The sequence below is a fragment of the Phyllostomus discolor genome, chromosome 5 (genome assembly GCF_004126475.2).
Source record: "Phyllostomus discolor isolate MPI-MPIP mPhyDis1 chromosome 5, mPhyDis1.pri.v3, whole genome shotgun sequence".
In the NCBI taxonomy this organism is placed as follows: domain Eukaryota; kingdom Metazoa; phylum Chordata; class Mammalia; order Chiroptera; family Phyllostomidae; genus Phyllostomus; species Phyllostomus discolor.
Genome location: NC_040907.2, coordinates 139466389 through 139491153, shown reverse-complemented (window position 1 = coordinate 139491153; position 24765 = coordinate 139466389). Strand labels below are relative to the sequence as shown.

Here is a 24765-nt window from a genome sequence, read left to right as displayed (position 1 = left end):
ATTCTTCTTATGAAATTACTTAATCTCATTCTCTGGGTATTGTTTACTAATGAAAGATTTTAAGTAAATATTCCTTATCACGGTGGGAGTCAAACTTTGTTTTCTATGCATGGTAAAAAAAAATGAAAAAGAGAAATAATGTGGAGAGCAGGACCAATAAAATGACATTGGTCCAATCACAATACCATAAAGTATATAAAATGAAGTGGAGTCACACACATCAATCAAAATGGCTGCCAGTCCACCATGACACTTTGATTCAAGAGGGAAACTACCTAAGTCAGAGGGACACGTCTGGCAAGGAGACACACTTAAGATATCTGCACATGGTATTAGAACAGGTGTGTTTGCAGAGTGAAACCACCCACAGATAGGCTCCTGGGGAAATTCCTCACTTGCCATTAGGGGTGCCAAGGCATTTATCAAAAGACCCACAATGAGCTCCACATACCAGAGTACTGCACTATGCCACACTGATCTCCCTTGGCATTGGCTATCAGAGGCTTTGCCCTGCTGGACTGAGGACTTCGTCTGCCCTACTGCCCAACTGGCTCTGGAGATCCTTCCTTGCAAGATGCTGACAACTCCATTGGCCACCGTGTTGTCTCCTGGACCTGCAGACTGAGACTCTGGGACTCAAGTTTGTTATCCCCCATTGGTTGCTCTGTGTGTGTGTGATATTTCTCTTAGATTGTTAGAGTGTGAAAGGATATTAATGTATGTTGATGTTCTACTTTGAGTAAACCTGCACTCAATAAAAGCTGAGTGAATAGTGTAGTTACTGTGTGGGACTTTGGTTCATTCCTTGGTGCTGGGCTGCTCAGCAGGCAGCAAGCCAAACACTTGTCTTGTTGACTTGTAGGAAAGTCTGCCACAAAAATACACTTGTGACAAGTAACATTTGTGGAGCACAGATTTGTAAAACAAGATTGTCAATTTACATATTTTACCTCTTTCTTTTAATTCTTCATCATAAACATTTTCTTTTTCTTTTTTCTTCCATTTGTTCCCACATAACTTAGACAGTATTGTTCAATAGAAATATAATTTGAGCCACAAATACATACCAGATATATAATTTTAAATTTTCTGGTACCCCAAATAAAAAAGACAAAAAGTGAAATTAATTCAACAATACATTAACCCTGTATATTCACTATGCTATCATTGCAACATGTAGTCAACATTTTTCATGCTGACTTTGAAATCCAGTGTGTATTGTATACTTGTCATACATCTTAATGCAATCTAGCCACACTTCAAGTGCTCAGTAGCTACATATGACAAATAGCTAACAAACTGGACCCTCAAGAGGCCCTCTAAAGCTCTAGAGACCTTCATCATTTCTTTTATGGACTGGTCATTGTCTCTCTTAAATGGTTTCTAGTGCAATCTCACTTTGAAAAGTAAGAGGTATTTTAAGAGCCTTGTGAGGTGAATGTGTATTCTTTGATACTACACCATGGTACAACATTTGGAGAAGCATTCTGGGCAGAGTCACTGCAAAATCTCTAAGAGCATGTCTGCCTGTTTGAAGAAAATCAACTGGGCCAATATTATTGGGTTTGAGTGAATTAGAGGGAGAAGAGTAGAAGATGAGGATGTTGGATGCCAAATTATGGAGGGCCTCATAGTCTTATATAATGACTTGAAAAATTCCTTGAGTAAATTAGTGTGATATTAGAATTTTTTGAGCTAGGAAATCACAGGACCTGGATTACATTAAAATCACAGGCTATTATATTAAAACCAGACTTTAGTGAAGCAAGAGTAGGAACACAAGGGCAAATAATGAGCTTATACAATGATATAGGTAAAATATGATGGTGGTTTCCACCAAGTTGTAACAGTAGAATGTTGAAAACTGTGCAGTTTATATATATATATATATATATATATATATATATATATATATATATATATATAATATTTACATACATAATATATATTATACCTATATAGTAACAAAAATTATTTACTAAGGGATTTGAATGTGTGGTTTAGAATAAAAAGGAATCAAAAAATTTTGGGCCTAGGGAACTCAAAGATGATTTAGTCATTAGGTGAAGCTAGTAAGGCTATACGTAAAAGAAATGCGATAAGGAAGGGGAGTTCAGTTTGGGAAACATTAAATAGATATCTTCATTAGATATTCACATGCAACTAATACATGCACAAATAGATATATGAATCCACTATTTAGAAATGAGCTTTGGGGTGAAGATATAAATTTAATGTTTCAGTATATAGATAATATTTTAAAGTTATGGGACTGAATGAGTTTATTGAGTCAATGAGTACAAACATAAAAAAGAATTAATGTCTGAGCCCTAAGAAACATCAATACTAAAAGGTCAGGAGAAGAAACTGAACCAGCAAAAGAACTAAGAATGAATAAATAGTGAGGTAAAGATGACCAATAGAGAAAAATGGCCTCCAAGCCTAGTAAAAGTAAGCAGTCAAGTGCTACTTAAGGTTCAAATAAGAAGACTGAAATTACTAGGCTGTTTAGTAACAAGAAGCAATTGATGTTGACTTAATAAGTTTAAATAAGTGTTAGAAGTCACATTATGATTAGAGAGAGCTTTAAAGCAATTAAATGGTGAAAAACTGGTCAACTGTGATAATGGATGGCTTTTCTTGAAAAAGGAATATAATAGAGTGGCAGCTAGAAGGAGATATGGGTAAAAATATTTTATATTATTTTCGAACATAAAAAGACATAAAAGCATGATCATGGGTGGTTATGGGAATAATCAAACAAAGGAAGGGAGACTGATAATAATGATGTATGTAAGCAATGGGAGAGTTGTTGAAACAATGTTCTGGAGTTGGCGAGTGGGATTTGGATCTGTTGCATAGGTGGAGGTAATGACTCCAGATAAATGCATAGAGAATTCATCTAAAAAACAGGAAATAAGGCAAAGGATATCAGTGTAAATCCTGATAGGTAGGTAGATAGTGACAGGAACTGTAGAAGTATCCTTCTAAATGCCTTAATTTTATCTTTCAGTGAAATATGTTGCCAATTAATTAGGCAATTAATTAGTGAGATTGAGGAGATGTTGAAGACTGTAAGAGACATTCTTTTAGGAGAGGAGGAGTGCAAATGAACCAGGAAATATGTGGTCACTGGACAATATAAGAGGTCACTTGGGGGATTTCATCACTAATTTAAAGCAAGACTAATTATACAATTGCATATGTTTTGCAGACATATTAAGCATAGGAGAAAGGAGAAAGTTGCAATTAACTAGAGTTATGGTTTTGCTAAGTGAGTATGATGTTGGAAGAAATGGCAAAGGAGTTGAATTTTTATGTGATTTAGTGCTTGTAATAATTGATAATGCACTACAAAACTGGTAAGCAGGAAAGAGAACATGGGGTTAGAGGAAGGGTAAAAATATAGCAGGCTAAACGAATTAAAGGCCCAAGGAGAACAAATGAGTGCTGGAGCTAGCTGAAAGCATTCAATATTACTGTCAAAGAGTGGAAGGTTTGGAATGGAGTTTATAGAGGGGTTGCAGTAATTGGTAATGGCTAAAATAACTCTGGTCGTTAAGTGGTTGTAATAGTGTGGACAGTAAAGCCATTAGAGGAAAGGCATTGAAGGAAATAGTGAGCTCAGGATACTGGAAGATTCATCTCTGCATATAGCAAAATTGTCAAAAATTAGGATAGAGGAATTAGTAACTCAAGAGCTGTCCTCACTGAAATATGTTTGGAATTGACCAAAGATTTGGGTGATCACAGCAATGTTGTGAGGCAGTGAGTGAGGGACAGAGTCAGATTTTGAGAATCAAGAATGGATTCTTAGGAAGGAGGAAACATCTAGAAGTAGCAATGCAGTACACTGAGAATCCTACTTTGCCAGTAGTATTATTAAGACTGTGAGAAACAAATGAAGAACAGAACACAAGAACCATTATTTTGGAAGGCAGAAGAAGTAGCATCCTCACAGGAGAACCAGATTTATATCAAGCAAGAAGGTTTTATCTAAATTGAAAATCTTATCTTTGCCACCCTTGCTAAAAATTTACAATATAAATGATTTCTGGTTGCTTTTAGGCAAAAGTTCTGATAATTTTAATAATAATTTTACAGCTTTTACATGGATCAGCTACTTCAGTCTTCAGCCCTGTCTCTTATTCTTTTTCCTTCTCTCAATCTTCCAAACTGAGTATCTATCAGCTACTCAGACCCACCATCATTCTCTTCCTTCTTGGTTTTGGTGCATTGTTGTCCCTCTGCATAAGTTTTATTTCTCTTTATATCTCCTTTTTCTTGACATAAAGGATTTCAGATCTTACAAGTAGCATTTGCTGGGATTTATATTTATAAATGGTGATGTGTAAATACAGACCATTATGATTATTTTGAATTTAATTCTTCTCAGTATATTTTGGATAATTTAAAAGATATACTTCATAATTTCCACACAAGAGTTTATAGAGGTCAGATACAAATCCCATAAACTTCACCTTGCTTATGTGCATGTATATAACATATATAACCTGTATAGTTACATTTATTTTTATAATATTTTAATTATACCTTAATTATACTTATCTTTTAGCCTTAAAATACCACAATGTGCATACCTTAAATAACCGAAAGAGAAATAATATTATTTTCCATAATGTTTACAAGTATTAATTGGATTAAAAATCTATGTCAACCTTAATATCTTCTATGTCAAAAACTCTTGACCTAGATTGGCCTTTGTTTATTCTATGCAGCTTTATTGTTATAAATGAAAATGTTCTGGCCCATGCAATCATGGTGATTGGTCTTCACCATTATCTCAAAAAAAATATCATTGATGTCTGCATATATATTAAGGTTAAATTTCTCCAGGGAACTAAATGATGAAAACCATAAAAAATGAAAGTTTAATAAGATGTAAAGAACAAAAATGAAAATTATACTTGATTCTATTTTTAAGTGATAATATTTCCAATAATAATTATTCTTATAATTTTTACTAGATTCATCACAGAAATGTCCAAATAATGATAGAGATTCCATGGAATATATGCACTGGTGTTCAATATTTGCTACTAACATTTATTCAATATTTTGAATAAATGTTAGTAGCAAATTGCCCTTGGGAATAATTTACCACTGAGCTTATGAAGAAAAAGATAAGTGATATTATTGACTGAAGTCAAATATAACAGTCACAGATCATTAACGCCATCAATGGGACTTTTGGTAAAACAAATAAACATCCATTGGAACATGAACTTGCTCCAAACTATTTCCTTTTGTTTTCTTAATTACAGAAGGCCTAAATGTAATTTAAATAATAATACATTACTTTAATTTCTACAGCTTATCTCTATAAAGCATTTTAAAATTTGAAGTAGTTCCAGCTTAATATATACTGAAGATCTACAGACCAAAAAGAAATCCAATGCTAATGACATTGTTGTCACAATCATATATAAAACATGGGATGTATTTCTCAAATGTCAAAAAATCAGCAACTTATATGTATATATTTTATATCCTAAACTATAGCTATCAACAATCCAGATGAAAATTAATCACATTTGTATTTTAGAAAGCCTATTTCAAATAAATTTAAAAGTTCTATCAGTTGAAAAATCTGACTCCAGTCTAGTATGGCATATACCCCTTACATGAAGATTTATTTACTTACAAGTACATCTGCTTTGCCGCTTAGTCCTTTCCCATAGTCGTCAGTTGCGATGACTTGAAACTTGAAGTAGGACCTCCTCATATTATGGAAGAGCATAGCAGTTTTGATAAGCCCTGAATATGTATCGATTACAAATCCTTCTTTTTCTTCTTTGATTGGTGGGATTATAAGTCTATATGCCATGGCACTATAATTGCCAGTATCTTTATCAGTAGCCTAAGAGGAAAAAAAAACCACAGGTTATAAATGACTAGAAAAAAATGACCCTTATTGAAGGGTTTATTTCTGTATGTAAGACCAATGTTCCTTCTGTAATAATAATACAAAAAAATAGAAAAGCCCTCCTCAAAGTCTATTTTTTCTGGATTTTTTAGGTAGACTTGTAGACTTTATGTCCACAGTATTGAATGGTTATCATTAAAATAATAACTACTGAAGTGTGAGTAAAATGATATAGACACTAACAGAGTTCACTCGATGGATCAAGTGTTTTGATTGTATGACAGATGGGTTCAGCTCTGGGCTATAATCCAAATTGGCTTAAGGAAAGGATTCATTGTTTAACCATTTTCTTGTGTAAAGCCATACATGTGTTTGTGTTTTTTTTTTTTTTTAATCTAACCCATTTCCTAAAAGGGCAAAAATAAAAAAAGGCAGTAAAATATCTCTAATGATAGTAAAGCAAATTGAAATCCAGAACATTCAACCAGTAAAACCAGAGACACATAAATATTCTAATTAGTAAACACCATATAACAATTAGAGAGGGTTACAATACTAACCCAAGTTCTTCTTTTCATTATTCCCTACCCTAATTAACCAGATTTGTTCCTGGTAGTAGTCACTTACAGTTACAGGTTACAGTTTCTTAACATTTAGAATATTTAAAAGGTAAATAGTTGCTTAGAACATGTTATATGTTTGCGTGTGTTTAAAATTAAGTTGCACACATACATAAATTTCTACTTCAGGGAGATTTTTCACAAGGACAATCTGAGAATTGTTTTATAGTGAAATATTTGGAAGTAAAATGATTGACAGAGTCTTAGTGAATTTATACCAAGCTATATATACACTATTCATGATACTAAATATGTAATCTCTATGTTTTTATCATTATTTGTTATCTGGTTATTCTTACTTTAACCAATGATATGATTAAATAACACACATTAAATACTTATGATTTGCCATCACAAAGCTAAGAATTCTACAAAAATATTATTATTTAATAAATTTGCTGAGAAACATATTATTGTATTAATAATATATTAGTGTTGTCCAATGAAAGTTTCTGAAAATGTTTTATGCTCCATCTAACACAGTAGCCACTGAATGCACATGACTATCGAGTATTTGAAATGAGGCTAATATGACTAAGGAACTGAAATTTAATTTGGTTTAATTTTAATTAAATTTACATGTATGTTATATAGCCAAAGTCTGCATAGTAAGTAGTGAAGTTGGGATAAAAATAATGACAATACTAGTAAACAATATAAATGTGTATTAAGGTACAGCATAGTCTGACTCCCTAGCTTTCAATTTGATATATGTGTTTAACCAGTAAAACATTTCAGGAAAACTCTACTCACCTGTTAGTCAAGGTAATTTAAACAATTTAGATATTTCACTTAAGAATAAAATATTTCTTGAATTTTCTAAGAAGCTAAAATTCGCAACTTTAGAATAGGACAAGCTCTAACTGCCAGCTCATTGCTTGAGATGATGGGTATGGATTACATAAAGGCACAGCTTAGTTTTGGCATTAGAGAAATGTTAATTAGATTTCAACATAAGACCATATTATTACTTAACAGGAAAAAAGAACAAAGAAAAGAACATATTTTTTTTCTTTTTAATCTTTGAACCCCAGAGATGTTATTCATTTAACAAAGCATAGCATAAAAACTAGAGTTCTAAAGTTAAAATCAGAGTTTGAATCAAGTAACCAAAAGCATTTCTTTACATACTATGAGCAAATTGGGGACTAATGCCAACCCAATTAAAGACTTAGTTGAATATTATCCTTTAACTGACATTTCCCCCAAAATAATTTTTTTACTCATAATGCAGACATACTGAAATATAACAGACATGCAAAAAGTACAAATCTTAAGTACTCAGCTCAAAAATTGTTTGCAAAATATACACATCCATGAGACTTGCATCAAGAAATGAAACATTGCCTTGGCTGCGTAACTCAGTTGGTTAGAACATCAAGGTTGTGAATTCAGTCATGGGTCAGGGAACGTACAAGGAGCAACCAATGAATGCATAAACAAGTGAAACAACAGGTTGATGTCTCTCTCTCTCTCCCCCTTTCTGTCCCTCTCTCTCTGACATTGATAAATAACATTTTTAAAAAAAGAAATAAAACATTATCAGCATTTCAGAATATTCTTCCCGACCTTCTAGTTCCCCAGGAAAACACTATCGTGATTTATAACACCATCGACTGGTTATGCCTAATTTTTAACTTTGTTTTAAGGGGATCATAATATATGTTCTGTTTTCTGTTTGACTTCTTTTACTCAATTTTGTGTTGTGTTATTCTAAATATTTATATATTTTTATGTTTAGTAAATTATTTATTTTAAAACTGAGTTATTGGTGAGACATTGGTTCATAAAACCACATAGGTTTCAAGCATACAACTCAACAAAACATCTGCACACTGCATTGTCTGCTCATACCCCAAAGCAAAATCTGTTTCTGTCCCCATTTATCCCCACTTTGCCCACCCCAACTCCCTTTTTGTCTGGCTATCACCACTGTTGTCTGTGTCTATGTTTTATATTTGTGTGTGTATATATAGTTTTTTGCTTAATTCCTTCACCTTCTTTCATCCAGCCCCCCAAGCTCTCTCCCTTATGACAGCAGTCAGTCTGTTCCATGTATCCATGTCTCTGGTTATATTTTGTCAGCTTATTTTGTTCTTTAGATTCTACATATAAGTGCATTCACATTTTATAATATACTGTATAACACAACAATCTCACATAGAAAAAAAAAAGTTGTTGCAATATAATCATTGTGATTGCCTGGTACATTAAGCTTGTTTGCAAAGTTCTTGCTGATTAACTTCAATTACAATGAAAAAAAAGCAATTTTAATTTACAGTATTGCTAATTTATTGAATTATGATAACCACAAAATCATGATATTTTATCTTAATGGCTAAGGTGCTTTTAAAACATACTTTTCCTGAAATAAATAATTGCTTAATACAGAGTTTGGATATGGAATTAATTATAACTCAGAAATACCTATTTCTTCTATTACTTTTTCACAGTACATTTGTAGCAAACTGTGAAAATGAGATATATGGTTTTTCAAACAAAACCATGCTTCCTGGATCTTTTTTTCACCAAAAATATAAAACTCTATCATCAGTATGTTGTCAGTAATGTTAGTAGTAACAACACCTGGGACTTCCTCTTCTTGAATCAATTTAATCACCAACCTACTACTAGGTGACTAAAAAATGATGGAAGAAATTAAATAATCAGGCAGACTAACATTTCTCTGAGTCCATGGTCTGAGTTCAACTGTGCCTTTGTTTTTGGAAAATTTTTGCTGTGTGTTCTCTCACTCCAAAAATTTTCCCTTTTCTTCAAAGCACATATTTTTTCATAGCCTCCTTTAGAGATTAGGAAACTGCAATTGACATTAAAATTAAGGATATCAGTGTGAAAAAGCTCCACTTTTCATCCTATAACTTTAAAAATATCTATATCTGCACTTATAGTCTTTCTTTAAATGTCACAGAAACAGGCTGACTCTTCTCTCCCACTGAAGGCACTTATTCCTTGACCTAATCTCTCACATTTCTTCTTCATTTAATGCTTCATCAGCTCTATTTATCTCTGTACTTTTAACCTTTACCTCAATAGCATGTAAGACATCTATCTCTTTCTTACTAAAATAAAACTAAACTCTTCTGTTATTCTATACTCACTTCTGAAACTCTCTCCATAATTGCCATATCTATTTTCACAGTTTAATTTCTCAGAAAATTTTTTCTACAATCATTGCTTCCAATTTCTTACTTCACAATCAGCCTTGAACTCTCACTAGAATTCTGCCTCTATCATGTCATTGAATCTGTTAAAGTAAAAGACTGAGATTGGCTTTGTCTTAGATCAACTATCAGCCCAGGTCTCCTTAAACTATAGTGGCCATTTGCATTATTTGTGTAATGTTACTGCTGATGCTACAAATTAACATTTATTGAACATTTTCAATTTTCCAGATGTTATGCAAATTCTTTATATACATTAACTAATGACACTGAGTATTTTTTATTGACTAAATTTTATTATCATTACATAAGTGAAGAAGTGGAGGCACAGATTTATTGGTGTAGGTGAACTTAAAATTTAATTTATGAGGTATTGAATGGCTCAGACAATAGGAACCAAGACCAAAGGCCCACTTATGGAAGTGAGTCCAGTGAGACCTCCATACCCAGAACACTGTACTCTCATGATGAGGGTGAATGAGAGCTGCATGTCTCACTCTAGCCACCACTGCCACAGCCGCCCCAATACAAGCCCTCCTTAGAGTTTTTATCCTTTATGAACACAGTATTAATTTTCTCAAGGAGAAACCATAATCTGAATTTATAGATTGAATGGTTATGAATTTTACCTAAAGGATCAACTGAGAATTTGAGAAAAGTGATCTTCGATTGATAATGGCCTAGCCTTCTCTATTAGAAATACTTTTTTTTAAAAAAGCTACTTACAACCTATAATTGAAATACTTCCAATAAATAAGTTCCAGAAAGTTGAAATTTCAGAATAAAGTAATTTCCAAAATGAACAAGAACCAAAATATCATGAAAAATACTCTGTGGAGATAATAAAAGCTGTCATATCCATAAGGCTTTAGAACTTTGAATACATAGACACAAACTATAAAACAAATATGTTCATCTATTTTTAATTAATTACAGAGAACTTAAAATATGAATAAATAATGAGAAAAGTTGAACATAAATAAAAAGTATTTTCTAGAAATGAAAAATATAACTGAAATTTAAAACTCAGAGATGAAGTTGTTTACAGATTAGGCAGGGCTGATGAGAGAGTTAGTGAACTGATGATAGACTAAAAGAAATGATCCAGAAAGATTCACAGAGTGACAAAGATAAAAAAAAAGTAAGTTTTAGACAGAATTTAAAGTGATACATTTTAGCAAACATCTAATTCAAGTTCAAAAAGAGAGAAGAATAATGGAAGATAATTGTCCAAAACCAATATAAGATAGCTACCCGCAAAGACTTAAGCCCAATAAACTACAAACAGGATAAATAACAAGTAACCCACTCCTAGAACACACACATTATGTATAGGTGACCAAACATCCCCTACTTCCAGCCCAAAAGGGGAGTCTTATATGTACTAGACTGATAGTTGACTTTTTAACAACATTAGATGACAGAACTAAGGAAATTACATCTTCAATGTGCAGAAAGTACCTGTTCACTTAGGATTCTACACCTAATGAAAATTTATTGCAAAAATAAAAATGAACAGTTTTTTTTTTTTTTCAGAAAATCATTGAAAGAATCTGGCATAAAAAGATGCACATGAAAAGTTCTAAATTGTGTAGCTTGAAGTGAAAGGAATATGTAGATGGAAGGTCTAAGATTAAGGAATAAATGGAAAAAAGAAAATATTAAATGTGTGAATAACTGTATAAGCATGAATCCTACAATACAATAATTATATAATTGTGTGTGGTTAAAAAATAAAGCAAAACATTTCACAACAGTAATATTTAAATTAGAAAGGGAATGACTGGTGTTAAATGTTCTAAATCTCTAATATTCAGGATGTAGGAGACTGATATATTTAGGTACGCATTAGGTTAAAATTTCTAAGGTAACTCATATTTAATAAAATAGAGTATATAACTGTTCTGATACTCTAAGGATACACTGGGTTAAAAATTCATCTGAAAGAAAATTTAAAAGAAAAAAAGAAATATGGAGAAAAAGGACAAAAGAAAATCAAATAAAATACTAGGGGATAAAATCTACTATATCTGTAATTACATAAAATGTAATTCAATCTTCCAAATGAGGTTAATCACACTGGGTGGAATACCACCTACTTTACTGTATAATGTATCATTCCTAAAAGAAGAAATGTGATTGAAAGGTAAGTCAAATTCATCTATGTTTTAATTTAGAACTCATTATTTCTGAGTAGAATTTCACTTTACTATTTTTTTTTCTTTTGGTGGGGGTAAAGTGGGAAGAGAACTAATACTCAATATTTCAAAATTTTAACAATATTAGAAGTTAGACCTGATATATTCTGATTGTCTAAGAAGAACCAATATGAATGAAAACTATTTTCCTAAAACGTCAGTTAACTTATACATAAATAAAGCAAAACAGTCACCTGATATTTTTAAAACCATATTATTATGAATATAATGTGCATTGATTCCTTAAAAAACTGTAGAAAATTTGTGGAGATATTTTGTGAAAGGAAAAAATTGAAATAATAAATCTATTTCACTACTTTTTAGATAGTAAAAGGGTATGTCTAACAAGCTTGGTTAAGTTAATGCCTAAAATTTAAAACTGACACATAATGAAAACTTTAAGTGAATTAAATTTTCTAAAAAATCAATGTCATTTCATTTATTCTATCACCTTCTTTATAATAAAAAACAGTGGGAGGGGAAGGAGAATGAATATTTATGAAATAATAATTGAAACTGTCAGTGTTTGTATTGTAAGCCAAAAAGCAATCCTCTGAATGTTAAACCACTGAGATATATGGGGGTCCATTGTTACAACACATTAATTCCTTCCCATCCTAAGAATAACACCAGATGTGCCCTGGAATCCAGTGATGAATAGAAGTTTTAATTTTTATAATCAATAAATTATTTATTTGAAAAAAATCATAATGGGTTCCTCACAGTCATTATAATCAAAGGACTGACCCTGTAAGATTTGATTCATTGACTTCTGTGAGTTTCTCTTCATGGACAAATCAGGAAAGTTACATCTAGAGTTGTTTTTTTAAAAAAGGAAAGTCAGAAATGAATATCATAATTTTACTTGCTGTAATAATATTTTTAAATGAAGGCTAAGACACAGGAAACCACTAACACATTTCTAAGTCCTCATCTGAAAATGTGAATGTACACAGGTGCCCAACATTAAGAGAAAATCACCAAATAATTGCCTGTATCATACAGGGGAGTAGGTGAGCCTATTAATTTCTAACAGCCTTAATAACTGTTACCCTCTGTTGAATAAATTAATACTATGGATGCAGAAATATTAGTGGAGTAATTAGTGATGTACTAAGAACTTCCAAAGCCCATTAAAATCCAATAATGGTAACTTTAGCTTCCCAATTAGCTCCCATTTTAACATTTACCAGCACTAAAGGCTCACTTTTCCTGGAAATACACATAGTGAAAGTATTTTAGAATGTGGGGGTGAAAATACTCAAATCTCACATTTTCGCTGATTAATGTAAATATGTCAAGCTGTGCTTGCAAGAGGCAAAAAGAACAGAGCTTTTGCTTCTTAAACTACTTTAACTGATTCTTGTGTTTTTAGGAACTACAAAGAAAGCCTCATTTTAAAACCCTTAAAGGCAATATGTCCAATATATTATAAAATGTAAGTAAGGAAAATGTCAGGGACATTAATCTCTACATAAGTCAATCGAAGATTGCAAAAACAAAAAAGAGAGGAAAGAAACAGTGTAAATAAGAAAGGAACTGGAGAACATTATACTAAGTAAAATGAGCGAGGCAGTGAAAGAGAAATACCATGTGATCTCACCTGTAAGTGGAACCTAATCAACAAAACAAACAAATGAGCAAAATAGAAACAGAGACTTGGAAATAAAGAACAAACTCACAGTGACCAGAGAGGAGGCGGGAAGGGAATAACAGAGGAAAGAAGGGGAGGGTCAAGCAAAGGAACATGAATAGAGGACTCCAGGGCACAGGCGATGGGGGGAGACCGACTGTAGGAGTGGGGGAGGCATGGGGTTGTAGAGAACGATGTGGGAAAAGGCAGACAACAAACTGAAAAACAATAAAAAAAATGTTCCTTGTCTGCCGGCCAAACAATGTTCACCTGAACTATACTATGGCACACACACATGCACACACATTTGCTCTCTCTTTCTCTAAAATACATATAATATTGAATAAAGCAATCAATCCTCAACTTAAATGACTACTATTCTGAAGGATCCCCTGAATCCCCTAAGGAATGCTGCTTCCACCGCATATTTTTAGTGGCACATTTTACATTTTTTTGCTATAGCATTTACCTTGGCATATTATAATATTTATGTGTCTCCAGTACACATAAAATTTCTTTCTTCTTTCTTTCTTTCTTTCTTTCTTTCTTTCTTTCTTTCTTTCTTTCTTTCTTTCTTTCTTTCTTTCTTTCTTTCTTTCTTTCTTTTCTTTCTTTCTTTCAACTGTAGTATCATGCTCAGTAAGTGGTCAATTTATGTTTGGCTTAAATGTCAGTGGAAGAAATATTAAAGATGAATATTTAGAAGTGACAGGTATGATATCAAATCTACCACTAATTAACTATATTAGCCTGGGTAAATAATCCTCTAGAGCTCAGTTCCTCATCTGCAAAATGAGAAAAATAGGACATGCTGAATAAGGTGGCGGGGAATAATCACTGAGGTGTAAAATGCAGTTCTTGGAGCAAAATAAGCAATCAAGATTATTGTTGTGACTATACTGTTGCCTTCTTCGTGAGTATTTTGTAGCTGTCTAATCTTTTCCATTTTTATCACGTGTTGCACATTTAAAGGCACATTGCTTTCTACCTTTTGTACTTGATTGTAAATTCATTGGGAAGCAGGACTATTTTCTAATTAATCTTTGTGTTTCATAATCTTCAGTGGCCACTGTCTGCATGTGAAATGTAGCTAGCAAATATTTATTGAAACACTCAATCTGCCACCAAGAATGTATATTTACTGATGCATTTTAGTGAGTCTATATTTTTTACTGATAGCAAAACAAAAGTATCTAAATAGGGAATTTTTATTATATTACTGTAATAAAATGTTTATCAGAGATTAAAAATATTCCTTGTGAAAGTGCTGGAATAGCTAAGACTAAAAATCAAGTAGCTATTATGTATACTACGTATAACAAAGACTGCACAGCTTATAATTAACATGCATTTTAGAATTATATGGCTATGGATTTAATCCATAGGGCCAAAACTTGAAATAGAGAAGACAATTTTATTTTAATATATATTTTTAAGATTTTATTTATTTATTTTTAGAGAGGGAACGGAGGGAGAAAGAGAGAGAGAGATACATCAATGTGCGGGGTCTGGAGGCCGTGGCCTGCAAACCAGGCATGTGCCCTGACTGGGAATTGAACCTGCGACGCTTTGGTTCGCAGCCCATACTCAATCCACTGAGCTACGCCAGCCAGGGCTTTATTTTAATATATTTAACTGAACAGGTTTTTTGACCTGGATTAAACTGATTTAATATTTTTAATAACAGAAGATTTATGAAGCAAAGTTAAGCTTACACTCACTTAAAATTTTAATTATTCTTAATTTTTTCATTGTTTATATTTTTGTTACTTGGTTTCAAAATAGACTAGTAAACTCTATTTAAAAAATTAAATTTAGTAGGATACATAAAATTTTTAAATCCCTTTGAACATAAAATTTTAAAGCTTACTTTTGTTCCCATTATTAGATTATTTAACAGTGTTTCTTTTATTTGTTGATAAATTTGTATACCTTGTTCCAAAAATGATTTAAACATTCTCATATATGTTTTTACAATTTTTATTTTTTTAATTTTATTTTTAAAATTTATTTATTTATGTTTTAGAGAGGGAAAGGGAGGGAGAAAGAGGGGAAAACATCAATGTGGGGTTGCCTCTAACATGCCCCCTACTGGGGATCTGGCCCACAACTCAGGCATATGCCCTGACTGGGAATTGAACCAGTGACCCTTTGCTTCACAGGCTGGTGCTCAATCCACTAAGCCATACCAACCAAGGCTTTTTTCACAATTTTAAAGTAGATATAATCATAAAGGATAAATAATGGCATTTTTAATTATTGTAAAAAGGTCTGGATAATGAATAATGTAGAAGAAGCCTACTTATCTTTAATTTCTAAGTCTAACAGAACATCAGGAAAAATGAATAGTGAGGCATTTGAAAATTAAAACTGAATGTTGAATTTTCTATTCAGACTCTCTGATAATATTTTATTGCATATCTATTAGTAGATTAAAAAGCAGAAACAAAAAGCTTTACTACAAAACACTCAAACAAAAACTAAACTCTTATCATAGCTTTATAAAAATAGTATGTCAAAGAAAAAATAAAATTCAATTTACAACCCCTTTTACTTCAGAAAATAAATTGAGAAATTTCAAAATTTTTTGCATATAAAGCACTACAATAAAACTAATGACCACAAAAGGAACACCTTTAATATTATTAAGGTGACGCTAATTGTAAAGAAGCCTGTATATACAGATTGGAATGGAGCTATTTGTACATGAGACAATAAAATCTGTTTGCTTGAATGTACATAAATTGCAACATTTTAGTATGGAAACACTTCAACAAATATAGCTGCTTTCCAAACATCCTTCATTTTAATTGGTGTTGGTTTAGAACTCTTTTGCTCTTTCCCTCTTCCTTTGTCTCTTTTTGCATGTGTTTATGTGGTGAGGGGAGGTATATATTTATAGACATCTATATATATTTATGCATTTCCTATTTTATAATGATGTATTTTATGTCTATATACATCATCTAACAAGTTTGCTAAGAAGAAATAGCTGTAACACTAAACAAAAATGCCTGTGAAATAAATTTTATTCATTATGCTATTAACAGTTGTCCCAGTTTTTCCCCTTTAGCTCCCCTCCACCCATTCTCTCTAGCAACCTTCCCCCTTAGTTCATGTCCATGGGTCATGCATATAAGTTCTTTGGCTACTCCATTTCCTATACTGTTCTTAATAACCCCCTGTCTATTCTATACTTACTGATTTGTACTTCTTAATCTCTGCATCTTCTCCCCCATTCTTCCCCTTCCCTCTCCCAATTTATAACCCTCCAAATGGTCTCCATATCTATAATTCTGTTTCTCTTCTGCTTGTTTGCTTAGTTTGTTTTTCTGATTCAGTTGTTGGTAGTTGTGAATTTATTGCCATTTTAATGTTCATAGTTTTGATCTTTTTCTTAAATAAGTCTCTTTAACATTTCATGTAATAATGGCTGTTGATGGTGAACTCCTTTTGCTTTACCTGTCTTGGAAGCACTTTATATGGCCTTCAACTGGTCCTTGTTTTTCATCACTTGGAATACTTCTTGCCAGTCCCTTCTAGCCTGCAAAGTTTCTTTTGAGAAATCAGTTGACAGTCTTATGGGAACTCCTTTGTAGGTAACTGTCTGCTTTTCTCTTGCTGCTTTTAAGATTCTCTCTTTATCTTTAACTTTCGCATTTTAATTATGATTTTTTTGGCATGGTTCTCTTTGTGTCCATCTTGTTTGGGACTCTCTGTGCTTCCTGGACTTGTGTGTCTATCTCTTTCACCAAATTATGGAAGTTATCTTCCATTATTTTTCCTAATCAGTTTTCAATTTCCTATTCTTTCTTTTCTCCTTCCAGCATGCCTATGATAAGAATGTTGGTACACTTGAAGTTGTTCCAAAGGCTCCTTAACCTATCCTCATTTTTTTGGTTTCTTTTTTCTTCTTGCTGTTCTGATTGAATGCTTTTTTTTCTTCCTTACATTCCAAATCACTGAGTTGATTTTTGGCTTCATACACTCCACTGTTGGTTCCCTGTAATTTTCTTTTTTATTTCACTTAGTGTAATCTTCATTCCTGTCTGTGTCTTTTCTATGTTGTTGAAGTACCCAATGAGCTTCCTAATAAACACTGTTTTGAACTCTATCTATTAGACTGCTTATCTCCATTATGTCTAGTTCTTTTTCTGAAGTTTTGTTTTATTCTTTCATTAGATCCATACTTCTTTGTCACCTATTTTTGGTATCCTCCCTGTGTTTGTTTCTATGTATTTGGTAGAAATGTTTTGACTCTCAGTCTTAATAGCATGGCCTATTTTAGAAAAGTGAACCTGAAAGTTGGATGAGGCAGAGCCTTGAGTAATTGCTTGGGTGGGGCAATCCATGTGAACCAGGTTGATGGAGTCTCTGATACGATGTTGCTGCTCTGTGTGAGAGTTCAGAAAGGGGACAGTGCCACTGCCTGGCCTCTGGAGTGCTGTCCTGGAGGAAGCTGTTCTCTGGCACTCACCCTGGTGCCAGATACTTTAGTTTTTCCCCATATGCCTCTGGAGCCTTACCAGCTATTGTGCGCAAGCTGGAGTCCAGAGGTAGTAAGTCTGTGTAAGTCCTAAGTTCCACTGTGGGCCCTTTAAGAGGAGACTCCTGAAAATCCAGTGGTTTCTTCTACCACCCCATCCCTCACTGGTTTTTACAGCTACAAGTTATGGGGAATTATCTTCCTAGCACTGGAACCTTAGGCTGGGTGATCTGGTGTGGGGCTGATACCTCACATCCAAGGTATCCCTCCCAATTTTTATCCATCACACATGGGTGTAGGACCACCCATTCTGTGTCTCCACCCTTCCTACCCATCTGGATGAATGTGACTTCTTCAGTCCCTTGATCCTCAGATTTCTATACAGTTCAATTTCCTGATGATTCTAGGTGATAATTGCTTTGTAATTTAGTTGTAATTTTTTCTGTGATTATGTGAGGAAGTGAGCCCTGTTTCCCTATTCCTCCATACTGACCGGAAGTCCTCTGGGTTATAGTATAAAATTCTAAATACCATTAGCCTCGAATCATAATATAAAGCAGAGTAGCCAATATTACCATTCCATATTGAGATAATGTGAAACTATATTAGCATTCCCATTATTTTTATTTTGAGAACCATGGATAGAATTATAATAATTTATGAATCTATATTTGCCAAATTATTAATTTTTTTTTCCACCAAGAATTATGTGGTGAGCTAAATATTATTTCCAGTTTTGTTAGTCCACAGAGAAATGACACTTGTACTGAACTGATAGATTTCATTAAAAACTACAATTTAATATTTTTATTTCTTTTCTCCTATTGTACAAATACTCAGATTCCAAAAGGCATTAAATTAAGACAAGTATTTTCATCTCCACCTCTCTTTTTTAGGATAAGCAGAAAATGAATGCTGGCAGGAAATAGAATTGTTTATATCCTTATTCTAGTGGAGCTGCTCCATTAAGTGACATGTTGAAAGACAGTTCAATGTTTGAATTGGATTTGGTGCAAATCAAACCCTTATAAATGTAGGTGTGATTACACATTTCCATTGTGTTCTTTTCCTTTTCTCATTAGTTACCCCTAATTTTCATTATGTTATTAACATAACATAACATTAATATGCTCAGGAGGTACCAGAAAAGATTATGTCATGCTATGTTATGTGATTCATTAAAGCCAGAGAAAGAACTATTTCATTTTTTCCACTTTTTAACAAATAATTCCTTTTATAATCTTGAAAGATAAGTTTTCTGCTGTTCAGAACTTTCTATTAATACTTTCTATTTGAAAAGAGTGGCATTTTGACCATATACAAGAATAAAAATTAATAGTCTATATTGATGTTGAAGGTGAGATCAGAAAAGATAGGCCCACTATTTGGTTTCAAGGGGAATTTGAGGAATCTCATTTACATTATTCGATCGCTGGCCTTTTTATAGATAGTATTAGCCCAAGTTGCTCTGAAAAACACTATGGAAGAAGTTTTACTGACTTTTTGATTATTTTTAATTTTATTTAAGATAACCTCAAAATCTTTTTCCTCAGACATACATTAATTACTAGAAGATAACCTCACTCATTTTTTTTTAATCCTTACCTAAGGAAATGCTTATTGATTTTAGAGAGAGAGAAAGAGAGAGAGACTGAGAGAAACATTTATTTGAGAGAGGAAAATTGATCAGTTGCCTCCTGTATGTGCCCCAACCGGGCATCAAATCTGAAACCCAGGTATGTGCCCTGAATGATAACTGAACCTGAAACATTTTGGTGTACGAGAGAACACCTTAGCCAACTGAGCCACTTGCCTAGGGCCTTCATTCAATTTTACATCTTGCTATGGTATAGTGTGATAAGAAGCCAAAACCCCAATATACCCTTTTAAAAATATGTTATTTTAAAAAATGTTCTCTGGATAAGTTGATGCTGGTACTACCTGAAAGTGAAATTTCTCCTAGCTGCTTCTTCGAATATCACACCTGTATATGAATATATTATTTTTTTCTTAAATTTGTTATGACTTCCTGAAAGGGAAGCCATCAATAATTATTTACAAAGAAAATATGTGTAAAAATACTCATCACAATGTTGTTAACATAATACCATTTATTTAAAACATATATGTCTCATACATATCAATCAGATCATTGCTGATTTAAGAGAACTATTTCATTTAAAATTTGCAAGTTAAAATAGTTTTATTGATTACTTCTCAATGGAATAGTATTTTAATTAAAACTACACTCAAGTTTATTTGAAGGAGAATTTGCCTAGTCATTACATAATGAACGAAACTGTACTTATATTAAGTTTCTTGTAAAAATGCTCATCTTTCTTATTTTTCCAATAAGAATAAAAATTAATATTCTATACTGATGCTAATGGTGACTTCTGAAAAGGCCCATTATGTGGTTTCAGGGACAATGAAAAAATATCTGAACACTCCATAGAATTGTGTTTTTAATAATTTATATGTACTGTACATGCTTAATTAAGAACATTTGAGTCTGAGAATACTATTACCTTATAGATAAAAAGAGCTATTCAGATAAAAAAACTAGCAATGACTGTGAACACTTATTGAGAGATTTCAGGGAGCAAAGCACTGTGCTCAGTGCTTCGTATGCATTTTTTCATTTGCATTCATAAGAACTTCATCAAATAGTATTGTCATCACTTCTAGGCCTGGTGCTTTTAGATTAAGAAACTTGTCCAAGGTTATCCAGCCAGTAGTGGTTAAAAGATAAAAAAAAAAAAACAACTCTAGGCTTGTCTATATCATCATGCTTTTGGAAAAGAGGTCCAGATTTAAATGTTACAACTTTGTTTTTATGATCTTTAAGTTTTATATTCATTAACCTTATTTTTCATAATCTTGAGACTTAGCATATTCATAACATTTTATTAAATTTTAATCAATTTCGGCTTAAATGAGAAGTTCCCTACTTCCCTTAGTAATTTCTGACATGACAGAAGGAGCAGAGATACATTCCATTTCCTGCTTATGGTTGTATTTTTTTTTTTTACCCTTGGTCTCACTCTCATCTCACATTGTAATTTTTGCAGTAGCCCAAATCAGTAAACCCACACAGAGCCTCTCCCTCAAAGGGGGCTGCCTCAGTGTCAACCCGCCTTGCCCTGTTCAGATGTCACTTAGCCCTGCAGTGTGTGTAGGAGTACTCTGGGCTCATCGCCAGGATTTTCAAGGTCTGAAAAGCACACTATTCCCTGGGGATGCCTGTTCTCTGCCGAGTGCCCAAATCTTTCTTCCACTTGACTCTTCTAATACTTCAATCTACTTCAATCTTGTATTGGTCCCTTTCACTTACTGAGTGTCTGATAGCATACAACAGCAGAAAGGCCTCTGCTTGTGCTCATGTGTCCGGCAAGGACTTAACAATCTGTTCCTGACCTATGCTGACAGTTCTCTCAGGAGAACATTGCTCCGTCTGCCTTACAAACCTGGATTCTGAAAGCAAGAACCAGGCAAATCCACGCACTTGTTCATCCTAATGTGTAATCCTTATACCAACCCCAACCTACTGTCATCTCTCAATATTGCCACCAATAACAAATATAGCGCTCCATTTCCCCAAAACATGCTTTCTTGCTAGTAATCATAAAAAAAAACCTATATGTGGCATTGTTTCACCAAGCACTAAAAGATAATTCCTTAATATTAACTAGACAGAAGACCAACAGTATATAGGAACTCCTCTATTTTTGTCAGAATTGTTTTATTTTATCTTCCAAGAAGAATAGCTTAAACTCACTAGAAAGTTAAATAAACTTCCCTTTATTTCTATGTATTTTGAGTTTTATTAACATTTTAAAATTTTATTTTTATCTTTTGAAATATATTTCTGAAAGTAACTAAGCATTTAGATCAAGGAATAGTGCATTTTTAGTCTTCTTCCCTAAATAAAAAAAGTTTTTGATTGGATTAGTTTTTCCTGTTTTTGAACTTTACATCAATGGACTTGGGAAATTAATATTTTTTTTCTGAATGCATTTGCTTACATTACATCTTAGTTTCATCATTGTCATTGCATGTAGCAGCAATATATTAATTTATAGTATAAAATTTCACTGGACAAATATACTACAGTTAATGTATACTACAGTATAGAATTCCACTGTACAAATATACTATAATTATGTACTATTTTTGGTTGTTTTTAGCTTTGTGATATTATAAATATTGTACATGTCTATATGTAATGGACTTTGGTACATAACTTTTGTAAGTATATGAATGTATTTCTGTTGGGTAAATACTTAGAAGTACAAATTCTGAATAAGAGGATACGTCTATCTTCACATTTAATAAATGAAGTCAAACTTTTAATCAAATGTTGTATTAATTTATGTCCTATCAATAACATCCAGGAACTCTAGTTATTTGGAATTTGATTTTATCTGTCTTTTTAGCCCTTCTGGTGGTTTCTTGTGGTTTATTTTGCAATTCCCTATTAGTTAATAAAGTTGAATGCCTCTTTACATATTTTTGCCAATTTTTACATCCTCTATGAATTGCATCTTCCAGTCTCTTTTCTACCTTTTTATCTGGGACTTTATTTTATTCATACATTTATTAGAGTTTGTTATATGCTAGAGAGGTCTTTGATATTAGATTGTAGCATATATTGGGGTCTATAGGCATCAGGTGGTAATAAAGTATTTCAAATTACTATGAACCTCATTTGTCTTTTTATAGATTACTGGGACAATCTGGGCCACGACTCTCTAGGAAAAATAATTCTGAGAATAAATAAAATGAAATATACAGAAAAGTGATATAAGTTTATAAAAACTCATGCGGCTACTACATCAAGTTCAGAATCTACTCGATGAAGATCTTTATTTTAGAGTTTATTATTCCTGTTCATTGGAATGTTTCTGTGAATCCAGTTATTTCTGTGCCTATTTTTGAAAAAAAAATAAAGTCTCTTTGCAATTTCGAGATTTATAGTGACTTATGAACAAACTAATATAAATTATATTTTTGTTATGTACATAATCTTGCTCCAGGCTTGCTGGCTTTCATTAATGTAAATTAATTAGAACTACTAGGGAGAGTCATCCATTCTTTATGACTTATTTGAATTAAATTTCTTCATAATACATTTTAAAGCAATCTAGTCCTTTTTTCTTTGTGTTGGCAATATTAATGGGTAGATCAAAATTAAAATATACTTAAAGAATTAGGAATAAAACTATCTTTTGGAAGCTCATTTAAATCATTTTTGCTTAGAATCAGTGCTACATGTCTCCTGTGTCAGATCAATTCAAAACAAAGTTAAATGGATATTTAAAAAATTACAGGACATTTTCAGACAAAAGTAATTCTTATTTGCCAAATAAATATCTTTGGGATTGTGTGTTGCAATGGACTCTTCAATTGCAGAAAATTCTGAGATTTTTAAACTGCCAATATTCCAGACAGATCTCTACCAGATGATGAAAGATGCAGTCTTTGAAACATAATAGAAGAGAGTACACAAATCTTAACTATTTTACAGCATATAAAATCTCCTTTAAAAATGGAATAAAAAATGCAAGCATGAGTTAAAAGATAATATTCCACATCTATCTGAACTGTTAGATATTAATCATCTGAAAGAAATGCAAGCATTAAATAAATATCTAATCCCATTAGCATGTGATCAGACTTTGAAATACATGAGCCACCAATAAACTTAGAGAAGGCAAAATGATTTGGCCATTCACCAAATAAACCATTTTTCCTAATGTATCATGTTCAATGAGTTGAAATGCATAAAAAGTCCTCAAGCTTTCTATTTTTAAGAAAATTTCCACTTATGTGTGAGCCACTTTTCATCTATTTTTAAGGACCTGATCTTTTCTCATTTTCCTGACATACAGACTGGAAAAAATAGTCCTGTGTCTGCTTAAAGCAACAAAAATTAAGGCATTCTTAATTGCTTTTGAACCAACAACTGTAATTTGAGCTAGTACTATGTGAATGAGATGGTTTTAGATTTCCCTTTTGTGACAATAAAAGATTGATTTGTTTGGTGAAGGGGAAGATTAAAAAGAAATAGAGAAAAACCAATATACAGAATCAGAATATTTTATCTGAACACTTCATTTGTGCTTACAAAAATAAACTTGGTTTTGTCCATTCATACTAATAGCAAACAAAAAAATAAGCCCCAAAACAAAAAAAACAAACAAAAAAACCCTTTAATTTTGTACTCCTTCAGATCAATAAAGACAAACATTATATATCAGAAACTGATGAAGATACTTTATAGTTCTCAACTCGTAAAAGGAGAAAATGAAGGCTTAAAATGCATAGAATCTTAGAAACAAAGTATTTAGTAATCAAAGAATAGCTATGAAATCTTTTCTAAAACTATATAAAATAGCATAAAAATACTTAGAAGGAAAGAAGGCAGAGACTAAAGCGAAAACCAGAGAGAATGTTATCATGCAACATGTGTATTGCATTCAACTTCTAACATTGCTAAAGACAAACTGAATATTTGACTCTGAGCTCCAGCAGACCAAAAGGAAAATATTAACTACAACATAATTTGCAATCATATAACCAAAATATACCAATTTTTAGAAAACAACAATTTTTTTGACGTTTGCTTTCCCCAGTTGGGTAAATAAATGTAAAACTATCATAGATACATAACATTCATAAAGATATCATCAAATCTAAGCTCCCAGTTTTGATGAGAAGGGACATTTTAGGGAAATAATGGATTATGTTATTCTTAAT

The 24765-nt window shown here is 32.4% G+C and overlaps 1 protein-coding gene across 2 annotated transcripts in view; it reads right to left on the bottom strand.

The window, feature by feature from the left end:
• PCDH15 (protocadherin related 15) overlaps window positions 1-24765 on the bottom strand; it is a 775879-nt gene that overhangs the window by 60519 nt on the left and 690595 nt on the right. For both annotated transcript variants that reach the window (XM_036026943.1, XM_036026942.1), the window contains exon 28: window positions 5666-5881. In XM_036026943.1, coding sequence (XP_035882836.1) covers window positions 5666-5881 — 216 coding nt within the window. The remainder of the gene's footprint in view (window positions 1-5665; window positions 5882-24765) is intronic.